Source organism: Bufo bufo, chromosome 6, assembly GCF_905171765.1.
Source record: "Bufo bufo chromosome 6, aBufBuf1.1, whole genome shotgun sequence".
In the NCBI taxonomy this organism is placed as follows: Eukaryota; Metazoa; Chordata; class Amphibia; order Anura; family Bufonidae; genus Bufo; species Bufo bufo.
This window is the reverse complement of record NC_053394.1, coordinates 98,530,240-98,551,005: the sequence shown is the minus strand read 5'-3', so window position 1 is coordinate 98,551,005 and position 20,766 is coordinate 98,530,240. Positions and strand designations below refer to the sequence as shown.

Below are 20,766 nucleotides of genomic sequence, written 5' to 3'. Positions count from 1 at the left end.
AGCGAGTAAAGGGGGCCATACACAATTAGACTAATCTTTCCAAATCCTACCAATGTCAAAGGGGCCGGCTGACCATCTAATGTGTATTTGATATTCAGTTGATGTTCATTTGGCATATGTCACAGGAAAAAGGACTCAGCATGTTGGATTTTAACAAGCCTTATACTTTGTTTTCAAAAGAAGTAAGACGCTACAGGCGTCTGACAGTGGCGCACTTCCCTCTCCCCATTCAGAGCAAACGCACGCTCACCCAAATCGGGCATGTGTGTATATGGGGACTTGGGGAGGAAGACCTGACCAGGATATGGTCATACACCACATAACATTGCCAAATATAAATATCTTATGTTCTGCCTAATACAAACAGCAATCAGTTTTATTGCATTCAAAAGACAAGAAAGTAGCTGTTCCTGTAGTTAATGGTTATACAGAAAGGACAGGCTCTTAGTAGTTGCAGTCTCAGTACACACTGCTAGAAAGGACATAGGCCTCATACACACAACCGTATTTATTTAGCGATATGCATTTTGCGATCCGCGAAACACGGATACCGGCCGTGTGCATCCCGCAGTTTCCCCTTCCGTAGTTCCCGCAATATGTTACAAATATCTGTTTATCTTGTTCACAAAATGGACAAGAATAAAACATGTTCTAATTTTTTTGCAGGGCTGCGGAAACTAATGGGTCCGCATCCGATCCGCAAAAAATGCAGACCGAAATTACGGTTGTATGCATGAGGCCTAATACATGAAAATCTCTAGTATATGTATAACTTGAAGCCCCTGGGCCAGGTCAAACTGTATACTCTGCTAATTACTGCACGCGTTATATCATTATATACAATTATATTAATTTCTGTTACACGACATAAGGACCAAGCACTGGTATGGAAGCCAATGTAATGCCGAAGGCTGAAATGGCTCTGCAGAGAAAATACAGAACAGCTATATGTAAAGAATGCATCCGAGGTGTGAAGTTCCTGGGTTGGAGGTCATAAGAACACACATGTGGTTAAACCATTATAGGTGCAATAAACGTAGAAAAAAAATCTTATCCTCTTAGCTAATGAGTTTACTAGGAATTTATGACACGGATATTTTAGTGGACACAGCAGCAACCTCCTCGGTGCAGGGCCCTTTAAGACTTTCTGTGCACAATGGAAAAAGCATCTGATGTGTTGTGCAGCTAATAATGAATTGTCTTTCATATGCAGCGTGCTGTATAAATACACAATATGTAAAGCATTGTTCTACTTCTGTCACCCAGAGACCAAGTTACAGCTATTTGCCGGAGCACAATGCATAGATTTTTCAGTAAGTGGGGATCGGTGTGACACAATGATGATGTACCTTTTCCAGAGTGAGAATTATTGAGAAAGGTACAATCTACATATTTTCACTCTCCAGAGCAATATAGTCATTATGTTTAGGGGACTTGCCGCATAAAAGAGCCAATTTATCTCACATGAGCTGAGAAATACTACTTTGTAACTAAGCAACTGAAGGCAAAATATGTTCTCATTAATTCACTCTTATGCTTATTTAAAAGACACAATTAGAACATTTTTACTTTTACATGACATGGACTTATATGTTCTGAGAGACTAGTTAAGTGCCATTGGCTATTTTAGTTACAGTAAATGGCGGAGGTGTTGGGGAGGACTTCCCCTGAATCTTGTACCTTAAATCAATCAAGAAGTCAACTTCCAAGAAATATCACACGTCACTTGTTAGCGAGCATTAGACTTTACCAGTCAGTCTGGCGCTCTGGCTGTCACTTTTGAAACCTGTGGCCTTCCCCTCGATGGCCCGCAGCTTGTTTACAGCATTCACTTACATAATGGGCCTTACACGGAAGAACGAGGGTAAAACCTAAGATAAAAGTTCTGATCTTTACATCAGCATTGAGCTGTATGAGATCGTGTTGTATGTATCATTTCACTGGCAAAAAAAAGGGGAAAAAATAGGCTAAAAATAAATATCACATTTTATCACAGTAAAGCCATTCAAGGGGCGAGTTTCAAGAATATTAGGTAGAACGACTGATGCAAACTGTCATTTTTTTGTCCAGGACAAAGTAACTATAAAAGCAATAATGCTTCCACATAAATATTTCACAGTATAAAATGTCCTTAAAGGGGTTGTGCAGCCAGTAATATTGATGACCAATCCCCAGTACAGTCATCAATATCTAATTGGTGGGGGTCCGACCGAGACCCCGCCGATCAGCTGTTTAAGGAGGAGGTGGTGCTCGTGCAAGCACTACTTCCTCTTCAAGATTACACTGCGCATTGTCTCAGAAGTCACGGTGGCTCAGTGTAGTTACAAGTGCTTGTTCCATTCTTTTGTAATCACACTGCGCCGTCGCTGCAACCAAGACAACGCTTGTTCTATTCTTTTGTAATCACACTGCGCCGTCGCTGCTACCGAGACAACGCTTGTTCCATTCTCTTGTGATCACACTGCACGGTCGCTGCTACCGAGACAACGCTTGTTCCATTCTCTTGTGATCACACTGCGCCGTCGCTGCAACCGAGACAACTCTTGTTCCATTCTTTTGTAATCACACTGCGCCGTCGCTGCATCCGAGACAACGCTTGTTCCATTCTCTTGTATTTACACTGCGCCGTCGCTGCAACCGAGACAACGCTTGTTCCATTCTCTTGTAATCACACTGCGCCGTCGCTGCAACCGAGACAACGCTTGTTCCATTCTCTTGTATTTACACTGCGCCGTCGCTGCAACCGAGACAACGCTTGTTCCATTCTCTTGTAATCACATTGCGCCAAGACGACGCACAGTGTAATCTTGAAGAGGAAGTCACATGAGCATTGCCTACTCTTCAAACAGCTGATCAGCAGGGGTGCTGGGAGTCAGACTGACACTGATCAGATATTGATGACCTATCCTAAGAATTGGCCTACAATATGCAAATCCCCCCAAAAATTTGGACATAGCTCAGAGCTCATGAGCCATATTAAAATAGTGATTCAATTCTAATAAAAACTTCATATTCTTACAGAAGTGGTAAAAAAAACAAATGAAGAACAAACTGTCAAACTGAAATACAGAAATAGTTTTGATGACTAAATATGAAACCTGACGCACTACCGTATACCTTCATCGACTTGCCAGATCGTAAGTGAGAACTTCAATGTAAGGGCTCATGCACACAAACTTATTTTCTTTCCGCTTCTGTTCCATTTTTTTTTGCGGACCGTGTGCGGAACCATTCACATAGGGTCCGCAAGAACAACGGAAGGTACTCTGTGTGCATTCCGTTTCCATATTTCCGTTCCGCAAAAAAGTAGTGCATGTGCTATTATTGTCCGCAAATCACGGTCCGAGGCCCCATTCAAGTCAATGGGTCCGCCAAAAATACGGAATGCACACGGAACACATCCGTATGTCATCCTTATTTCATCCATATTTCGCGGATCCATACTGTCGAAATGCTATGCCCAGCCCATATTGCTCATGTGTTTGGTGATTAATAAGTTACTGTTTCCGTTCCGCAAAAAACGGATCGCATACGAAAACCATATGGATATGTTTTTTGAAATAACGGAACGGAAGAGAACTTAGATACGGAACAACGAATATGTGAAAAACGGACCGCAAAACAACAACGGTCGTGTGCATGAGCCCTAAAAATGAGCTTGTGAGATGTTTATGGTACAGTCCCAAGGCCCTATTTTCTAGTAAAGCTCTACATAGAAGAGCGGGTTTCTGGGTAATGCCTCTTCTTCCTTGAGATGATTTCTTATCTTAGTAAGTAATAATAATAGCACAGTGTCAGACAGATTTGGCTCTCTACATACTTCACATACCGGTACTCACCGACTACATATACATGAGCTCATGCTTGTGTAGTAAGCTATGCCTATCAGGGCTGCCATCAGAAATTTTGGGGCCCCTTACACAGCTCAAGCCCTGGGCCCCCCCCTCCTACCCCGCCCCTTTAGAATCCGTCCTGACTCCACTTACTGGCCCCCCTCCACCCCCAATTTCATTATTTTTTTACAACTACAAAGACAGCAAAAAGTGATAATCAGTGATTTCAGTAAGGAATTATTTTTTGACCAAATAATATGAAGCCTGCTACCACGACAAGGTAAACTCTTTTAAGCAGGACCCTACACTAACACTAACTACACTACCTGTTCTAAGCTGCCCTAGCAATCTTCCCCTGGCACATTTAAGAAAAAACACCTTAAAAGCACAAGGTTTACTGTTACAGTGTTATGGTGGGGATCTGTGGACGACGCACTGTTATGGGGGGAAATCTGTGGACGACGCACTGTTATGGGGGGAATCTGTGGACGACGCACTGTTATGGGGGAATCTGTGGACGACGCACTGTTATGGGGGGAATCTGTGGACGACGCACTGTTATGGGGGGAATCTGTGGACGACGCACTGTTATGGGGGGAATCTGTGGACGACGCACTGTTATGGGGGGAATCTGTGGACGACGCACTGTTATGGGGGGAATCTGTGGACGACACACTGTTATGGGGGGAATCTGTGGACGACACACTGTTATGGGGGGAATCTGTGGACGACACACTGTTATGGGGGGAATCTGTGAACGACACACTGTTATGGGGGGAATCTGTGGACGACACACTGTTATGGGGGGAATCTGTGGACGACGCACTGTTATGGGGGGAATCTGTGGACGACACACTGTTATGGGGGGAATCTGTGGACGACACACTGTTATGGGGGGAATCTGTGGACGACACACTGTTATGGGGGGAATCTGTGGACGACACACTGTTATGGGGGGAATCTGTGGACGACACTCAACCACTCTCAAACCCAACTGGTCAAACTTGTTAAATGGATCCCAAACACAATATGCACAATAATAACACCCCCCACCCCCTGCAACACTTAATTAACCCCTTCATGGCCTAAACATTTTTTTCAAAGCAGAACACACAGCTAAATGGGGCTAGGTGGGCTGGCAAGGGAGGGGTTAATAACAATAAGTGATGGAGGATCATGGCCCTGTGGGATAATATAGAAAACAGCTTTGCATTTTACCCCCGAGCAAAGACTACACAACATAGAGCTGCCTAGCCAAGTAGACAACATAAGGATCAATATGAAAATAAATAATTTGGAGCCTTTGAAATAGCTCAGCTCAGTATGCCACATTTCTGGATTATCCCACAGGGCCATGATCCTCCATCACTTATTGTTATTAACCCCTCCCTTGCCAGCCCACCCAGCCCCAGCCATTTAGCTGTGTGTTCTGCTTTGAAAAAATACTGAATGCCACCATTAACAGTAAAATGATAACATTATTTATGGAAACAAGTAACCTGAATCATTGGGGTCCGTCCAACATGTGATGGAGTGGAGGCTGGAGCATGGAGCTGGCACTGACTCCTTCCTGGGCTGGCTAAGAGGGGCGAGGGCACTAGGGCAGGCTTCCACAAAAGTTCTTTCCAAGTTTCCAGTCCCAGAAGTTCCCGCCGCCGCTCCTGGCTGCAAGTCTGCAAACCAGAATTGACTGTCTGGCAGTGGCTGGCAGGCAGGCGGCGGCGGCGTTAGGCAGCGGCCAGCGTCTGACGTCACCTGCGCAGCTGCGTTCCTCTGTGCAGCGGCTCAGAGAGTCAGAGCCTTTTAAAGGGGACTGCAGTCTGAAGGTATACGAGAATCAGCGGGGGGGGGGGGGGGGGGGGGGGGGGGGGAGAACGGGCAAGGAATAATCAATTGCCCCCTTCTAGCGACGCAATGAAGTCACTGACAAATGGCAAAAAAAAAAAAAAAAAAAAATTTAATTAAAATTGGAACTGGCCGGGCCCCCCTGGGGTCCGGGCCCCTTACTGGGGTATCGGCTGTACCCCCCTGATGGCGGCCCTGATGCCTATTATAAAACATTTTACAATAAATATCTGTACCTGTAAAAATCCAGTCATTTGTCATCCTTTACAAATGCAGCTGGTAACGAGCAACAAAACTATGTGACTGGCAAGTGTAAATCTTCTAAATCTCAAAGTCACGCTTTGGTCTCCGATCTAGGAAATATACAGTAATGTACAGGGCCAACTCACAATGTACAAAACAGTTCTTGTCCATTCATATGCAGCTAGCTGTATGAGCTTGTGAAGGAAGAACGTACAATGAATGCAACAAGTAACAGGCAAGCCCTTTGAGGAAAACCTGCTGCACTCTGCAAGACAACTGCAATCTGTGGTTTATCAGTTTCAATGGAAGTCACCAGACAAACGTCAAAACATGGCAGTGTGCAAGTTATTTTCACTTTGACATGAAAAGTTCTGTTCCAGTCTGAACAAAGTCTGAAGAAATTAAGAGTTTTCCGAGATTTTTTTTACTGATGACCTATCCTCTGGTTGTGAGAAGTCAGCAGCGCTCCAAGCACAGCGCTGTACATTGTATAGTGGCCGTGCTTGGTATCGCAGCTCAGCCCCGTTCACATGAGTGATGCTGAGCAGCGCATAGGCCATGTGACCGATGAATGTGACGTCACTGGACTAGGAAAAGCAGAGAGAAGGCTGCACACTCACAGGGGCGCCACTGCCTTCTCAAACAGCAGATCCCCACCGATCAGATACTGATAACCTATCTGGAGGATAGGTCATCAGTAAAAAAATAAAAATCCCAGAAAACCCCTTTAACTATTTTTGCACTGCAAAACACGAAAAAGTCCATGGGGGTGGTTATTCGCACGACCATAATTTACTTCAGTGTGCTATCTGTTTTTAAAAAGGACAAAGGGGCTATTTGCACATCTGAGAAACTTGCCGCCTGTCCTATCAGAAAAATAATTTCTGCTGTCGGGTGTACACAGAAGCAGGGTGGATTTGATTTTAATGAAACTGATTTAAATCACAATTTAAATCACTAGTCAGTAAGGCTTGATTTAAATCCTAGTTTTCTACATAAAGACTAATTCTTGCTGGTATAACTTATAATATGCAAGTAGGTGAAGATTTTTAGAATAACAACTTTTCATATTAGTTTGATTAGGTTGATTCTGCATTCATAGGTTGGTAGAAGTTAGGATTAAGGTCTTTTTCTACACTCTGTTCATGTTATAACATTTTTGCTGTGAAGAAGAGGCATGTGATCTCTGCTGAGTCAAATTCAGTTTTGAGAACTTCAAAAGTAAACCAAGCATCTGTGATAATATCTTGTAGGCAGAGAAACTGCCCAATAATCTTACAAAAACCTCTGGAAGAGCATGACATTGTGAATGGATTAATGGAATTTATTTACCAAAAAAATTAAACATATACAGCCTTAGGGTCCATTCACACGTCCACAATTTTGTTCCGCATTTTGCGGAACGGAATTGCGGACCCATTAATTTCTATGGGGCAGCACGATGTGCTGCCCGGATCCGGAATTGCGGATCCGCACTTCCGGGTCCGCAATTCCGATCCCGAAAAATATAGAACATGTCCTATTCATGTCCGCAATTGCGGACAAGAATAGGCATTTTCTATTCAGTGCCGACGATGTGCGGTCCGCAAAATGTGGAACGCACATTGCCGATGTCCGTGATTTGTGGATTCACACACACGGACGTGTGAATGGACCCTTATTCTACATAATTAAAAAACTAATCTTTATTTCATGATGGAATAACCTTTGGATGGTAATATATTTTCCTCAAAAAGCATTTTATATAAAAAAAAAAAAATCAGATTTTTTTTTTTCTTTTAAAATCATTGATTTTTATCCACCCTGCACAGAAGCTATCCATTTTTCATGGATCCATTTTTTTGCAGATGGATGCGGCTGTGTGCATGAGCTCTAATAGGAAGTTTATGATTTTCTGAAATATAATAACATTTCCTTTCATAGGTTTCACATTGCTTATTGTAAGCTTGGGCCAAGTAGATATTTTTTTGCTTAAAATGTCAGCATTAAATTGTAAAAGCCATATCAGAGGGACAGTATGCATCTGGATTCACAGCTTCCTTTTGTACATGATACTGACAGTTCCTCTTTCACTTTCGGCCACACTGTACAAACCCCACTGCATTAAAACGTGATAATAATAAAAAATAACATGAACAAAAACACCAGCAATGGAGTCTGACACGGTTTTTCTTCCAAGCTGACCGCTGCATGTAATCTCCACTAACGAGCAGGCAATTGTCTGGAAGGGACGCTTCCTTCCCGATAATAGTCTTCTCATCGGCTCAGTGTAAAGGGGCATATATGGCAGATAATATGTAGAATGGTTTGTATGAAAAAGGCAAGTAGTACTGAAGTCTCCAGATACTAGGGGCTCAATACCAGAAAAAAACTGATCAGTTTCATCCCCATGCATTCTGAATGGAGAGAAATCCGTTCAGGATGTCTTCAGTTCAGTCACTGTACGTTTTTTTGACGGAGAAAATACTGCAGCATGCTGCTGTATTTTCTCCATCCAAAATTCCGGAACACTTGCCGGAATGCCGGATTTGGCATTATTTTCCATTGAAATGCATTAATGCCAGATCCAGACCCAAGTGTTCTGGAAAAACGGATCTGGTTTTGCGGCCTGCGCATGCGCAGACCTTTAAAAATGTGAAAAAAAAAAATACCGGATCCGTTTTTCCGGATGACAACCAGAGAGACGGATCCGGTATTGCAATGCATTTGTGAGACGGATCCGAAATTAATTTTAACATGTGCATCTCTGGCAGTCCCTTTGATTCTGAATGGAGCTGAAGATCAAACGCTTGACCACTGCTCCACTGAAATAGGGAACATGTGACCCCATTTTCTTGATTGGTAGTGGTCTCAAAGGGTGAACTTCCACCGAACAGACAATTATCCCCTATCTTATGGATAAATGAAAAGCTGCCATTCTGGGATAACTCCAGTAAGTTCCTCACGGGAGGTATGAAGCAGAGTAGCTACAAAAGTAGGTAGATGTTACCTACAAGGTATGGAGCAGGGAGCGAATGAGCACACACCATGTTTTTCATGACTCCAGAGGGGAGGAAGGGCTGGAGTAATGTAAGCACCAAACTGAGGAGAAACGATGATTTTTGCAAAAAAAAAAAGTATGCAGGATTTAAAGGCAAACATAGAAAAGGAAGAGAAATGAATACCAAAATGCTAAAGAACTTGAATGTGCACCTACCATCTTTGAAATCATTTTGTTAAAGCAAGGTATTTGTGACACCTGTTTCCTACAGAAAGTGTCCAAGACTAACTAACATATATAAGGTACTTTCACACTTGCGGCAGAGGATTCCAGCAGGCAGTTCCGTCGCCGGAACTGCCTGCCGGATCCGTCAAAACGCATGCAAACTGATGGCATTTGTCAGATGGATCAGGATCCTGATCCGTCTGACAAATGCATTGAAATCCCGGATCCATCTCTCTGGTGTCATCCGGAAAAACTGATCCAGCATTTATTTTTTTCACTTTTTTTGTGGTCTGAGCATGCGCAGACCGCAAGGCCGGATCCGTTTTGCATGTCAATGGGAAAAAATGCCGGATCCGGCATTCCGGCAAGTGTTCTGGAATTTTGGACAGAGATAAAACTGCAGCATGCTGCGGTATTATCTCCGTCCTGAAAAGGCAAAAAGACTGAACTGAAGACATCGGATTTCTCTCCATTCAGAATGGGGGATGAAACTGATCAGGTCTTTTCCGGTATAGAGCCCCTAGGACGGAACTGAATGCCGGAAAAGAATAACGCTAGTGTAAAAGTACCCTAAGACTTTAAGCATTTTCTGGTTAAAAGGGGTTCTACAACTTTTTCTTACCTATGATCTATCTTTCGGTATCTGATCGGTGGGCGTCAGACACCTTGGACCCCCCGTCTCATCAGCTGTTTGAGAAGGCAGCAGCGTCGCTACCATCTCGCTGCTTCCCAAATGCTAGTGAAGTAACAACTATGTCACGTGGCCTGTGCGCAGCTCAGCCCCCTTTGTGATCATCAGGGGTCCCGGGTGTCGGACCCCCGCCAATCAGATGCTGATGAAATATCCAAAGGAAAAAGGTGTAGAACCCCTTAAATGATTTTCATGACCTATCCTCAGGACAGGTCATCAATATCAGATCAGTGAGGGTCTGACACCTGGTACCCCCCGCCCCCCACCTGCATTCAGTGTCGAAACTAGTACTTTGAACAGAGCCAGAAGCACAGCTGCATTTAAAGTGTAGTGACCGTGTCAGGTTACTGCAGCTCATGTGCTGTGCTTCCAGCTCCATTCAAAGTGTTAGTTCGGGAGTCAGAGGCTGTAGGGAATAGCTCATCAGCGGGGGTCTCAGGTGTCGGACACCCCTCAATCTGATATTGATGACCTATCCTCAGTATGCCGATATCTGATAACCTGAACTTTAGAAAGGAATAAATTCACAATCACATGATTTTCCATATACAGGGTTAATTCAAAGTCGCAGGACACCCTTTTATTTCAGAAATTAAAGGGAAAATGAAATATCTGAATAACCCAGCAAGTAATGGGTGAGGGGGCCTATCTTTTAGGATGTGTACAGAACATGGCTGCCATCTTGAAAACCGCCATATTGGATCAAGGGCGAATTTCATCCAATGGGAAATGAGTCATGTAGCATATCAGAGAAGACCAGAATTTTCTCAGAAATGGATTACCGCAAAAAGTATCAACATAGAAAGTTCAAATCTTCAAAGTTCAAAGTTCTGGGTTCAGCACCAGGGACAACACATTGAACACGTCTAATAGCTGTGCATCACAGGGAACATACACGGGTGTTGTTCCAACTTTCTGTGTTGATAACTTTTGAACCTCATGAGATATTGCAAATCTGATTGCAGCAATGGATTTCTGAGAAAAAAAAATCTGGTCTTTGATATGCTACATGATCCCCTTCCCATTGAAAAAAAAATTGCCCTTGATCCAATATGGGGGCTTTCAAAATGGCGACCATGTTCCAAACACAGCCTAAAAGATATCCATTACTTGCTGAGGTATTCAGATATTTCATTATCCCTTTCGTTTCTGAAATAAAAGGGTGTCCTGCGACTTTGGACTCGCCCTGCAGATCGTAAAGGAGAAATGACAAACCGACATCGACAACTGCCGGCAAGTATCCTACTGCACGCTGTTAGATGATTGTCCTATAAAACTGAATCCACACAATGAGACCGGTACATACATAAGAAACCAGTTGACATCTCAATACGATGGTCGACAAGCTCATCGATCACTCAAGTTGATGGCTTATGAGGTAATTATTGTTCCCAAAGAAAACATATACTGCCAAACTACAATCAAACTGATAAAGAGGCCAAGTACAAACATTGGTACTTTCACACTTGCGTTAAATTTTTCCAGTATGGAGTTCCATCCTAGGGGCTCAATACCGGAAAAAAACTGATCAGTTTCATCCCCATGCATTCTGAATAGAGAGCAATCTGTTCAGTATGCATCAGGATGTCTTCAGTTCAGTCACTGTACGGTTTTTTGACAAAGAAAATACTGCAGCATGCTGCGGTATTTTCTCCATCCAAAAGGATCCGGCATTATTTTCCATTGAAATGCATTAATGCCGGATCCAGCCCCAAGTGTTTTGGAAAAACGGATCCGGTTTTGCGGCCTGCGCATGCGTAGACCTTTAAAAATGTGAAAAAAATAAATACCGGATCCGTTTTTCCGGATGACAACCGGAGAGACGGATCCGGTATTGCAATGCATTTGTGAGACGGATCCGCATCCGGATCCGTCTACAAATGGTATCCGTTTGCATACAGATTGCCGGATCTGGCAGGCAGTTCTGGCGACGGAACTGCCTGCCGGAATCCAACAACGCAAGTGTGAAAGTACCCTAGTAGAAATAGAAATTGGCAGGCGGCTGTAACATACGCTAGGTTACTTATTAATTTTATGACACTTATAATTAAACAACGTATACCACATATCAACACTGAATTATGGAAACACTGTTGGATAATCCAGATGTATACGCTATATAAATATAATAATAATTATTGGCTACAACCATGGGTTGGGACCTCCCTACTGATATTTCCTTTAAAGGGACATTATGTAATTGCGAAGTAATCAGTGTATAATGCATACTTTCATCAATACAAGTCATCAGTATCTGATCACTGGGAGATCTAACTCCCTTTGCGCGCCCAATCAGCTATTTGAAGAGACTGCGGTGGTTACCGGAGCACGGCAGCCACTTCCTAGGCCGGTGACTTCACTTTTGTGCAGCTCAGTCTCATTTAAGTCCTGGGCTGCAATACCAAAAACAGCCACTATCCAATTGATGGCGCTGTTCTTGGTAAGTGGTGAGGAGGCTATGGCGCTCACTGGAGTGCCATGGCCTCTTCAAACAGGTGATCAGCGGGGTGCTGGGAGTCGGACCCCCACTGATTAGATACTGATGACCTATCCCATTAAAATCTCTTCACACTGGTGTCAAGACCAACAAATCCCATTAAGTCACCAGCATGCTACACTATTTTTGCTTTCAAGAATGATAAAAATTCAGAGCCAATGTGAACACAAACTAATACAACTCCCAAAGGAGAGTTGCAGCCTGGACTACAAGTTGATTTTATCTATACTGATACATTGTAACAAACTATTGAGACTCCCAGTGGCAGAAGAAGATGCATGTGGGCACTGCTGACAAGGAGACAAGAGGGTAGTATTGGAAGTATTTTGGACATGCGTTTCTGCACTTAACCAATGTCTTCTTCAGGCCATAACACCTTCCTCAGGCTCTGAAAGTAAACCAGGATGTTTTCATTCACTGACCACAAACAAAGATGCTGAAAATCCCATCGTACAGTTGTCAGTCAAGTCCTACGTCAGCAGAAGATATTTTTAGACTTTTTTTCACGGCTAATCAGCAAATGTACAAAGGTAAGTGCCATGTCTACCTGTTGTAGCAATACAAAGATATAGTAAAGGCCCTGATATTTTTTTTTATAGTTTTATAGTTCAGTTATAGTTGCTAGTCAAATAAAAAATTTAACAACTTTCTATCTAATCTTCGTTAACAATTTTTCACATTTTGCTCCAGTAGTGTAATTCCCCATTCAGAATTTGACATGAATTTGTGAGCGCTGCTTCTTCTAGCTCTCTCTGCGCTCCCCCTCCCTTCTCTCAATATAAGGCCCAATTCACATGTCCGTGGTGTGTTGCGGACCCGCAAATTGCGGATCCGCAACACACCCGCCCTGTTCTATCTTTTGCGGAGCTGCGGACCTGAAGATCGGGGCCGCTCTCCGCAAATGTGGATGATGACAGCACACTGTGTGCTGTCCGCATCCATTCCGTCCCCATAGAAAATGAATGGGTCCGCACCCGTTCCGCAAAATTGCGGAACGAATGCGGACCCATTTACGGACGTGTGAATGGAGCCTAAGGCTAAATGCACACGACCGTTGTTTTGCTCCGCATCTAGCTTAGATGCGGACCCATTCACTTTAATGGGGCCGCAAAAGATGCGGACAGCACTCCGTGTGCTGTGTGCATCCGTGGCTCCGTTCCGTGGTCCGCCAAAAAAACATAACCTGTCTTATTCTAGTCCGTTTTGCGGACAAGAATAGGCCAGTATATTAATGGCTGTCCGTGCCCGTTCCACATATTTAAAGGTGTTGTCCAACCTATAGAAGGATGTCTGACTATATCCTAACAGACCTCCCATCCGACACGTCCACATGAGAAAAGTTTAAAACTAGGAAGAAACAGGTTGCAAACTCAATAGTAAGGGGGCTTAAAAGTGAATGAAAACTCCAGACAAAAACTTAAAGCAACTAAAAATATGTAAAACTAATTTTTCCCATGTCAAAGGTGTTCACAACCCATAACTTTACAATGCATTCAGGAAGTAGCAGGAAACGTCACAAACCTATTTAATAAAGGGGTTGTCTGAGTGTTTAATAATGATGATTAGGGATGAGGGAAGTTGCGTTTTCAAGTTCGGCTTATCTAAGAATTCCTTTATGGATTCTGCTACCACGAACCATAACTTAAACCATAACTTACGGTCCAAAATAGCGGAATCCATAACAGAATTCTTAGATAAGCCGAACTTGAAAACGCAAGTTCGCTCAACACAAATGATGACCTCTCTTCAGGATAGGTCAACAGTATCTCATCGGTTGGGGTCCAACTACTGTCACCCTCACCCATAAACTGTCTGAAGAGACTGCAACGCTCCGTGAGCACCACGGCCTTTTTCTAGTCCATCGTTCACACGTCCTTGGCACAGCTCAGTCCCATTTCAAGTGAATGGGGCTAAGCTGCAATACCAAGCACAGCCACTATACAATGTGTGGCACTGTGGATGGTAAGCTGCAAGAGAGCTGCGGCACCCTCGAGAGTGTCGGGGTGGGGGGGGGTCCGACTCCAGTCACCGACCTGCTGTTTGAAGAGACCGCAACGCTCCGTGAATGCTATCCAATGGATAACGCTGTCCTTAGTAAGCTGCAAAGAGGCTGTGGGACTCGCGGGGGCGGCGCAGCCTAGAGCTGATCGGTGGGATGCCCACCGATCACAAATCCTGAGAGTATTAAACACTCCTATTGGCCTCAATAATGGAATAGCCAAGCACTTCCCAACAAACAATACAGGTAGAAAAAAACAACAACGCTCCATTATCAAAGCAAACATGACTTCCATTACAATCCCTACTCTAGGCACAAGGAGGGGGGAGTGGATTAGCACAAATAAGTAAACGTGTACATAAAAAGCGCTGCAGAAAGATGAGAAATCAATAATAAAGTAGTGCGAATGTATATACACAAGTGAATGGAACAAGTGGAAACAAAGTGTGTTTGAACATGGGAGTGTTATGTTGCCCTCTTTAGGCTCTGGCTCTCAGCGCTGGTTTCTGTAGGCTCGCTGCCAGACGAAGTAACACTGGATTCTGTTGCTTCTACGATCCTGCTAATGAATGACTAACTTGGGCCAAAGGGGAAATGACATCAACGGGGTGTAAAGCACAACTGCATTAGGAAACTTTCTACCTGTTTCAATTATTTATCGATAGGATCCTGGACAAGACCGCCCGAGCTTTGCATAAATCCTCCCAATGTCACTGCCTCGACCCCCCCCCCCCCCCCCCCTTGGCAGAAGAAGAAGAAAAAAAAAAAAAAATATTTAATGCTGTCAAACCAGTTACTGTGACAGGAGGAAATGGAGAGCTGAAAAAGAAATACAACGCGCTGCATCTCATAAAATGACGCTGACGAGAAAAAAAAAAGGGGGGGGGGGGAAAAATAATAATATGAAAACGTAATTAAGAAAATAAATAAAAGGCACGTCGCCGCCTTGAAGTCACCGAGCGCGGTCCTAATCTATTTCTGGCAGGCAATTAAATCTGCCAATTGTTCCAGTATTAAATGGAGATCTCGGGACCGCATTGTCTACAACTGTTTTGCAGCTTGTTATTGATGCTGTTCAGGCACTAATAAAATGGCTGAGTCATTTCCTTTAAGTGGCAAGAGAACATGGATGATATTCACATTGCTTTCTTGATATTTAATCCTTCCCCCTTGCTTTCTTTTTTTTTTTTCCAGATTGCAAACCATGTTGAAGTAATAAATTTGAAAAGCAAATAATAAGTCCTGCCTATGGGGGGGGGGAGTAGAAGAAGAAGAAGGAGGGGTGGGGGGGCGGTATAGACAGCTGCACAGGAAAGTTAGATAGGGGGAGGGGGCATGTTCAGATCTTTGCAGAAGTGAGGTCAACCTGCTAATGTGTGTGGTTTTTTTTTAGAAGTTGCAAAATGTCATCTCCATAGTGTTGCCATGAGAAAAGATATATAAAAAAAAAAAAAAAAAAACTTGAGTAAATGGAAAACAAAAGCCATTAAAATCTGAGCGTAGGGGGGCAGCCAAGCACAACTAAGGAGACCGGAGTCATTTCAAACATGTAATATTAAACTGCAATGTAACCCTAGCTTTAAATAAAGGCAAGACAAAACTGCAATTAAGCCCCATTAGGCGATAGGTTGACTTTAAGGAAACGCAAATCTTTATAAAATAAGAATGAAAAAAAAACCCTGAGCGCCCGGGAACAATGATGTTTATAGGATTTAACATGCCATCCATCCAGTACACTATAAAAAGAGTTGAGCGGTAACCCATCGCAGCCATTGGAGTACAATAAAGCTGCCTAATTGCAGTGCTACTTGAAATTACAGATCGGGGGGGGGGGGGGGAGACACTGTAAAGCGATCATGCTTTGATGATTTGGGCTATTATCTGAAAAATGTCAACTGTAGATCAAACATTATTTTCTGCTGGGGTTGGAGAAAAGGAAGAAGAAGAAGAAGAAGGGGAGGGAGAGGGGAGGAAGGGGGGGGGGGGCTGTTTGCTGATTATTATAAAACACTGCATTGTGTATTGTGGGGGTCAGCCCCTCAGGGGTTAATGGACGATGACAACTGCAAATGTCTTCTTCCCGTTGGAAGCGTCATATTAATAAATGGTCTGAAGCCATCAGATTCCTTGTTAAGGATTAGAGCAGTAAATGCTTAACGTGTTTGTGCTGGTTACATGCCTGATGCTTTTTTTTTTTTCATTACCCCCCCCCCCCCCCCCCCCCCCCCCCCCCCCCCCCCCCCCCCCTTTTCTCTCTCTATCCGCCCAAGCAGATCTGCAAGTTATTCTGAATGTATTTATTCAGGTACCTGTCATTTATCACTTTATTCAACGCATCTTCTCCAGCCAAAGAGATTTTTTTTTTTTTTTTTTGGATCTCCGCTCAGCCTCCATTTCCCTTCTTTTAAAACATATAAAAAAAAAAAAAAAAAAAAACACCAGGACTGAGGCGGGGAAACAATATCATGCACTGCAATAATAAAAGCCAGTGGGACTGTAATGGAGGCAATCAGCAATAAAATACACAGGGCAGCCACAAAAGGCAAAGAAAAAGATCAAATGAAATCAAATAGGTATATAAATGACAAGAGCTGTCAATCCTATGGGGGGGGGGGGCAGAAATAAATCACCATCATAAATCAGGATCGATAGTAATCCACTAGGACATCTGCATTGGGGGTCCCACCAGCACCACCACAGCTGGCAGTACACCCCCCCCCCCCCCCCCCCCCCCCCCCCCCCCCCCCCCTTCCCAGTACATACAGTAGAACTGCAGCCTCCAAGTGCTGAACTGGCCCCAATACCACAGACACAGACACTAATGGGTCACTCACCTCTCCATGGTCGGTACTCCTGCCCAAGGGGGTATCTTCTGGAAGGAAATAAAGTTTGGAGCTGGATAAAAGTTGCTTGCTAGTCCTCTCTTCCCATAACAGCTGGAGCTCCGCTATGCAAATGGGATCCTCTGGCTTGCATCTGACTAAGAAAAAGTCGCCAAGGGACAAGATTCTTGGTCTGTCTTCAAGGTGGAACTGAAAAGCCTTGTAGAAGATATAAGGTCCATGGAGACCGCAGGGTGATCCGACCCACTGCAGGAGGAAAAAAAAAAAAAGGGGGGGGGAGAGAAAAAAAATTAATAAAAATAAAATAAAACACACAATAATGTCATGTACTGTACAGGCAATAGACAGAAGACAGCGCGGCGGCAGCAGCAGCAGCGTGCCCTGAAATGTATGACTACAGGAATGTGGCAACAACAGCACAAAAAACCCATCTAATTCCTATTATTCCTGCTCCATAGGGTAAAAGTTTGTGTCAAAGTTGCCGGGTGTCGTCCTGGGGGCGAGGGTCCGGCGGCCTGGCCCCCCGGCGGCCACTGCTACAGAGCAGATAATAATACCTTCACTGAGTTGGGCTCCATCTCGACGTTCTGAATTGATTGAACTCAACATTCTCTCCAAACTTGTTGGCTTCAATGGATTCTGTCAGGTCCTTGCAGGGCAAAGCAACAGCGCCGCGGCTCGTCAATATAAAACGGCCGCCCCCGGCGCACGAAGGGTTAAAAATGACCACCCAGGCGCCCTAATATTTCTAGGGTGCCCCGATTTTATCGCCCCGGCGAAATAAGGGAGCCAGGGGCTTCAGTCGCGATATTAAAAATAAAAGAGCGGCGCCCATGTCGCGGAGAAGGAGGAAGCTGAGGTAAAAAATCGATTAAATCGCCCTTTAAAAATCAAACGTCGCCTTTTTCAGTGACCTCTAGGCACGAGGGTGCTATTGGGGTGCGGGGGGTTAGGGTTTGTAGGGGGGAATATTTTTTAAAAGGCGAAAAACGCGTCGACTCTCGTTACCGCCCTGCCAGGACCTGCGTGTATATGTATAATATAAAGAAGGTTTCCTGCAGAGATTCAGGGCGCTCCGAGCTCTCCCATCAGGCGGGCACGGCGGAGGGAGCCGGGCACCCGAGGAGCTCAGCTTTTGTGTGGTTTTTGTTATTTTTTAATAATTATTATTATTATTTTGTTATTCGGGTTTGTAATGTAATAAATGGAGAATCAGCTGCTTGTGTGCAGGGAGGAGGGAAGGGGAGGGGAGGAGGCTGCCATTATATAAACATATAAATATTAATGCATTTGTCAGGGCAGGAAAATACACTCAGCAAAGATCACACGATCCGCAAATAATAGGGAGCGGGGAGGGGGGCGATAAAGGATGCCCACCATTAATCGATACGTGTTAGTAAAGGATAATCTGCCTGCGAATGGGAAAAGACTGGATTGTTATGGCTGCTGGATAATGAGGAGTCCAGCCACTGCCAAATGGATCCTGTAATTGTTAAAATGTGTGTGTACAGTGTGTGTGTATGTGTACAGTGTGTATGTATGTACAGTGTATGTATGTGTGTCAGTGTGTGTATAGTGTGTATGTATGTACAGTGTATGTGTATAGTGTGTATGTATGTACAGTGTGTATGTATGTACAGTGTATGTATGTGTGTACAGTGTGTATGTGTAGTGTGTGTATGTGTGTACAGTGTGTATGTATGTGTACAGTGTGTGTGTATAGTGTGTATGTATGTACAGTGTATGTATAGTGTGTATGTGTGTACAGTGTATAGTGTGTATGTATACAGTGTATGTATGTGTGTACAGTGTGTATGTATGTGTATAGTGTGTATGTATAATGTGTGTGTGTATAGTGTGTATGTATGTACAGTATGTTTGTGTGTATGTGTACAGTGTATGTATAATGTGTGTGTCTGTATGTATGTGTACAGTGTATGTATAGTGTGTACAGTATGTGTGTATGTATGTGTACAGTGTATGTATGTGTACAGTATGTTTGTGTGTACAGTGTATGTATAATGTGTATGTGTGTACAGTATGTATAATGTGTGTATGTGTGTGTACAGTGTGTATGTGTACAGTATGTGTGTACAGTGTATGTATGTATAGTGTGTATGTATGTGTACAGTATGTATGTACAGTGTATGTATAATGTGTGTGTACAGTATGTTTGTGTCTACAGTGTGTGTATAGTGTATGTATAATGTGTGTGTACATTATGTTTGTGTGTGTATAGTGTATGTATAAACTCCTTCAAGACTGTTGGAAGACCATTTCAGGGGACTACCTCTTGAAGCTCATCAAGAGAATGCCAAGAGTGTGCAAAGCAGTAATCAAAGCAAAAGGTGGCTACTTTGAAGAACCTAGAATATGAAATATTTTCAGTTGTTTCACACTTGTTTGTTATGTATATAATTCCACATGTGTTAATTCATAGTTTTGATGCCTTCATAGTCATGAAAATAAAGAAAACTCTTTGAATGAGAAGGTGTGTCCAAACTTTTGGTCTGTACTGTATATATATAAATTTTTTATTTTTTTGCAACCGTATAACAAATTAAAAATAAAATGCCTATAAATATTCTTCTTTTGTCACATTATTAATGATTTTCATTTCATATAATATATATATATATATATATATATATATATATATCTGGCAGAGCTGTCTAACAAGTCACCCAACTTTCTAAGGGTATGTTCACATACATTATTTTTTTTATACGTGGATTTTGGTATAGATTCTGCACCCAAAAACTGCTTCATAAAAACACCTGCAAATTATCTCCATTGATTTCAGGGGGGGGGGGGGTTGAAACACCGCTCGGTGCTCTTTTTTAAGCTCACGGTTTTAAAGGGGTTGTCCCATCTTAGACTTTAATGACATATCGCTATGATATGCTATCAAAGTCAGATAGGTGTGCCCCCCCCCCCCCACCCCGGAAGTGAAAGAGAGCACACAAGCTGGTGAAACTTGAGCTGGTGGCCACTTTATAATATCATTATTATTTTGATTGCTATAATGATGAGGTTGACCTCACGATAACTCTCCCCCAGTATATCTATATTTCTGGTAAATACATAATGTACACACAACAAGGCGACCAGTAAATGGACACCATGTGCAATAAAAGATTTCGGCCATCAGTAACATCCATGCCTTGAAGAGATCTAGAAGGTGTATGATGTAAACTTATTCTCAGATAGCGCTTCATGGGCCATGGGAAAAAAGTATGCAAATGTTCTCATATCCTCTAAACCAGAGGCTTCTCCTAGAAGAGGAGTCCATCTGTAGACGGCTATTTTTGTATAGTTGCCTTCCACATCAGTATAGAGCAGGGTTCTGGTTGACTGTATAAGATACATTGTTGGGGTACAGGTTCTCATTGAAGAGACCCAACTGGCATATGGAGTCTTTTTGTCAATCCAATTCAGAAAAGTGAAGTCTCTTTACATTAGGAAGACATTCATTCCTGTGCTGGTGTCAATCAGTTGATCAGTGTCCTAAAGGAACTGTAAGCAACCAATTATGAAATTTGTGTGCCCAAACACTACGTTCCTGGATTAGTTAAATCTTTTTTTATACATTGAAATTTTAACACACACC

At 43.2% G+C, this 20,766-nt stretch overlaps 1 protein-coding gene across 1 annotated transcript in view; it reads right to left on the bottom strand.

The window, feature by feature from the left end:
• The window catches only part of ARID5B (AT-rich interaction domain 5B), a 302,008-nt gene extending 283,873 nt beyond the window's left edge, over positions 1-18,135 (bottom strand). Inside the window, exons 1-2 of the mRNA XM_040437893.1 lie at positions 17,714-18,135; positions 17,148-17,402 (exon numbers count right to left, since the gene is read on the bottom strand). Of these exons, the coding sequence (XP_040293827.1) occupies positions 17,148-17,402; positions 17,714-17,734 (276 nt within the window). The 5' untranslated portion in view covers positions 17,735-18,135. The remainder of the gene's footprint in view (positions 1-17,147; positions 17,403-17,713) is intronic.
• Between the last annotated feature and the right edge of the window lie 2,631 nt (positions 18,136-20,766).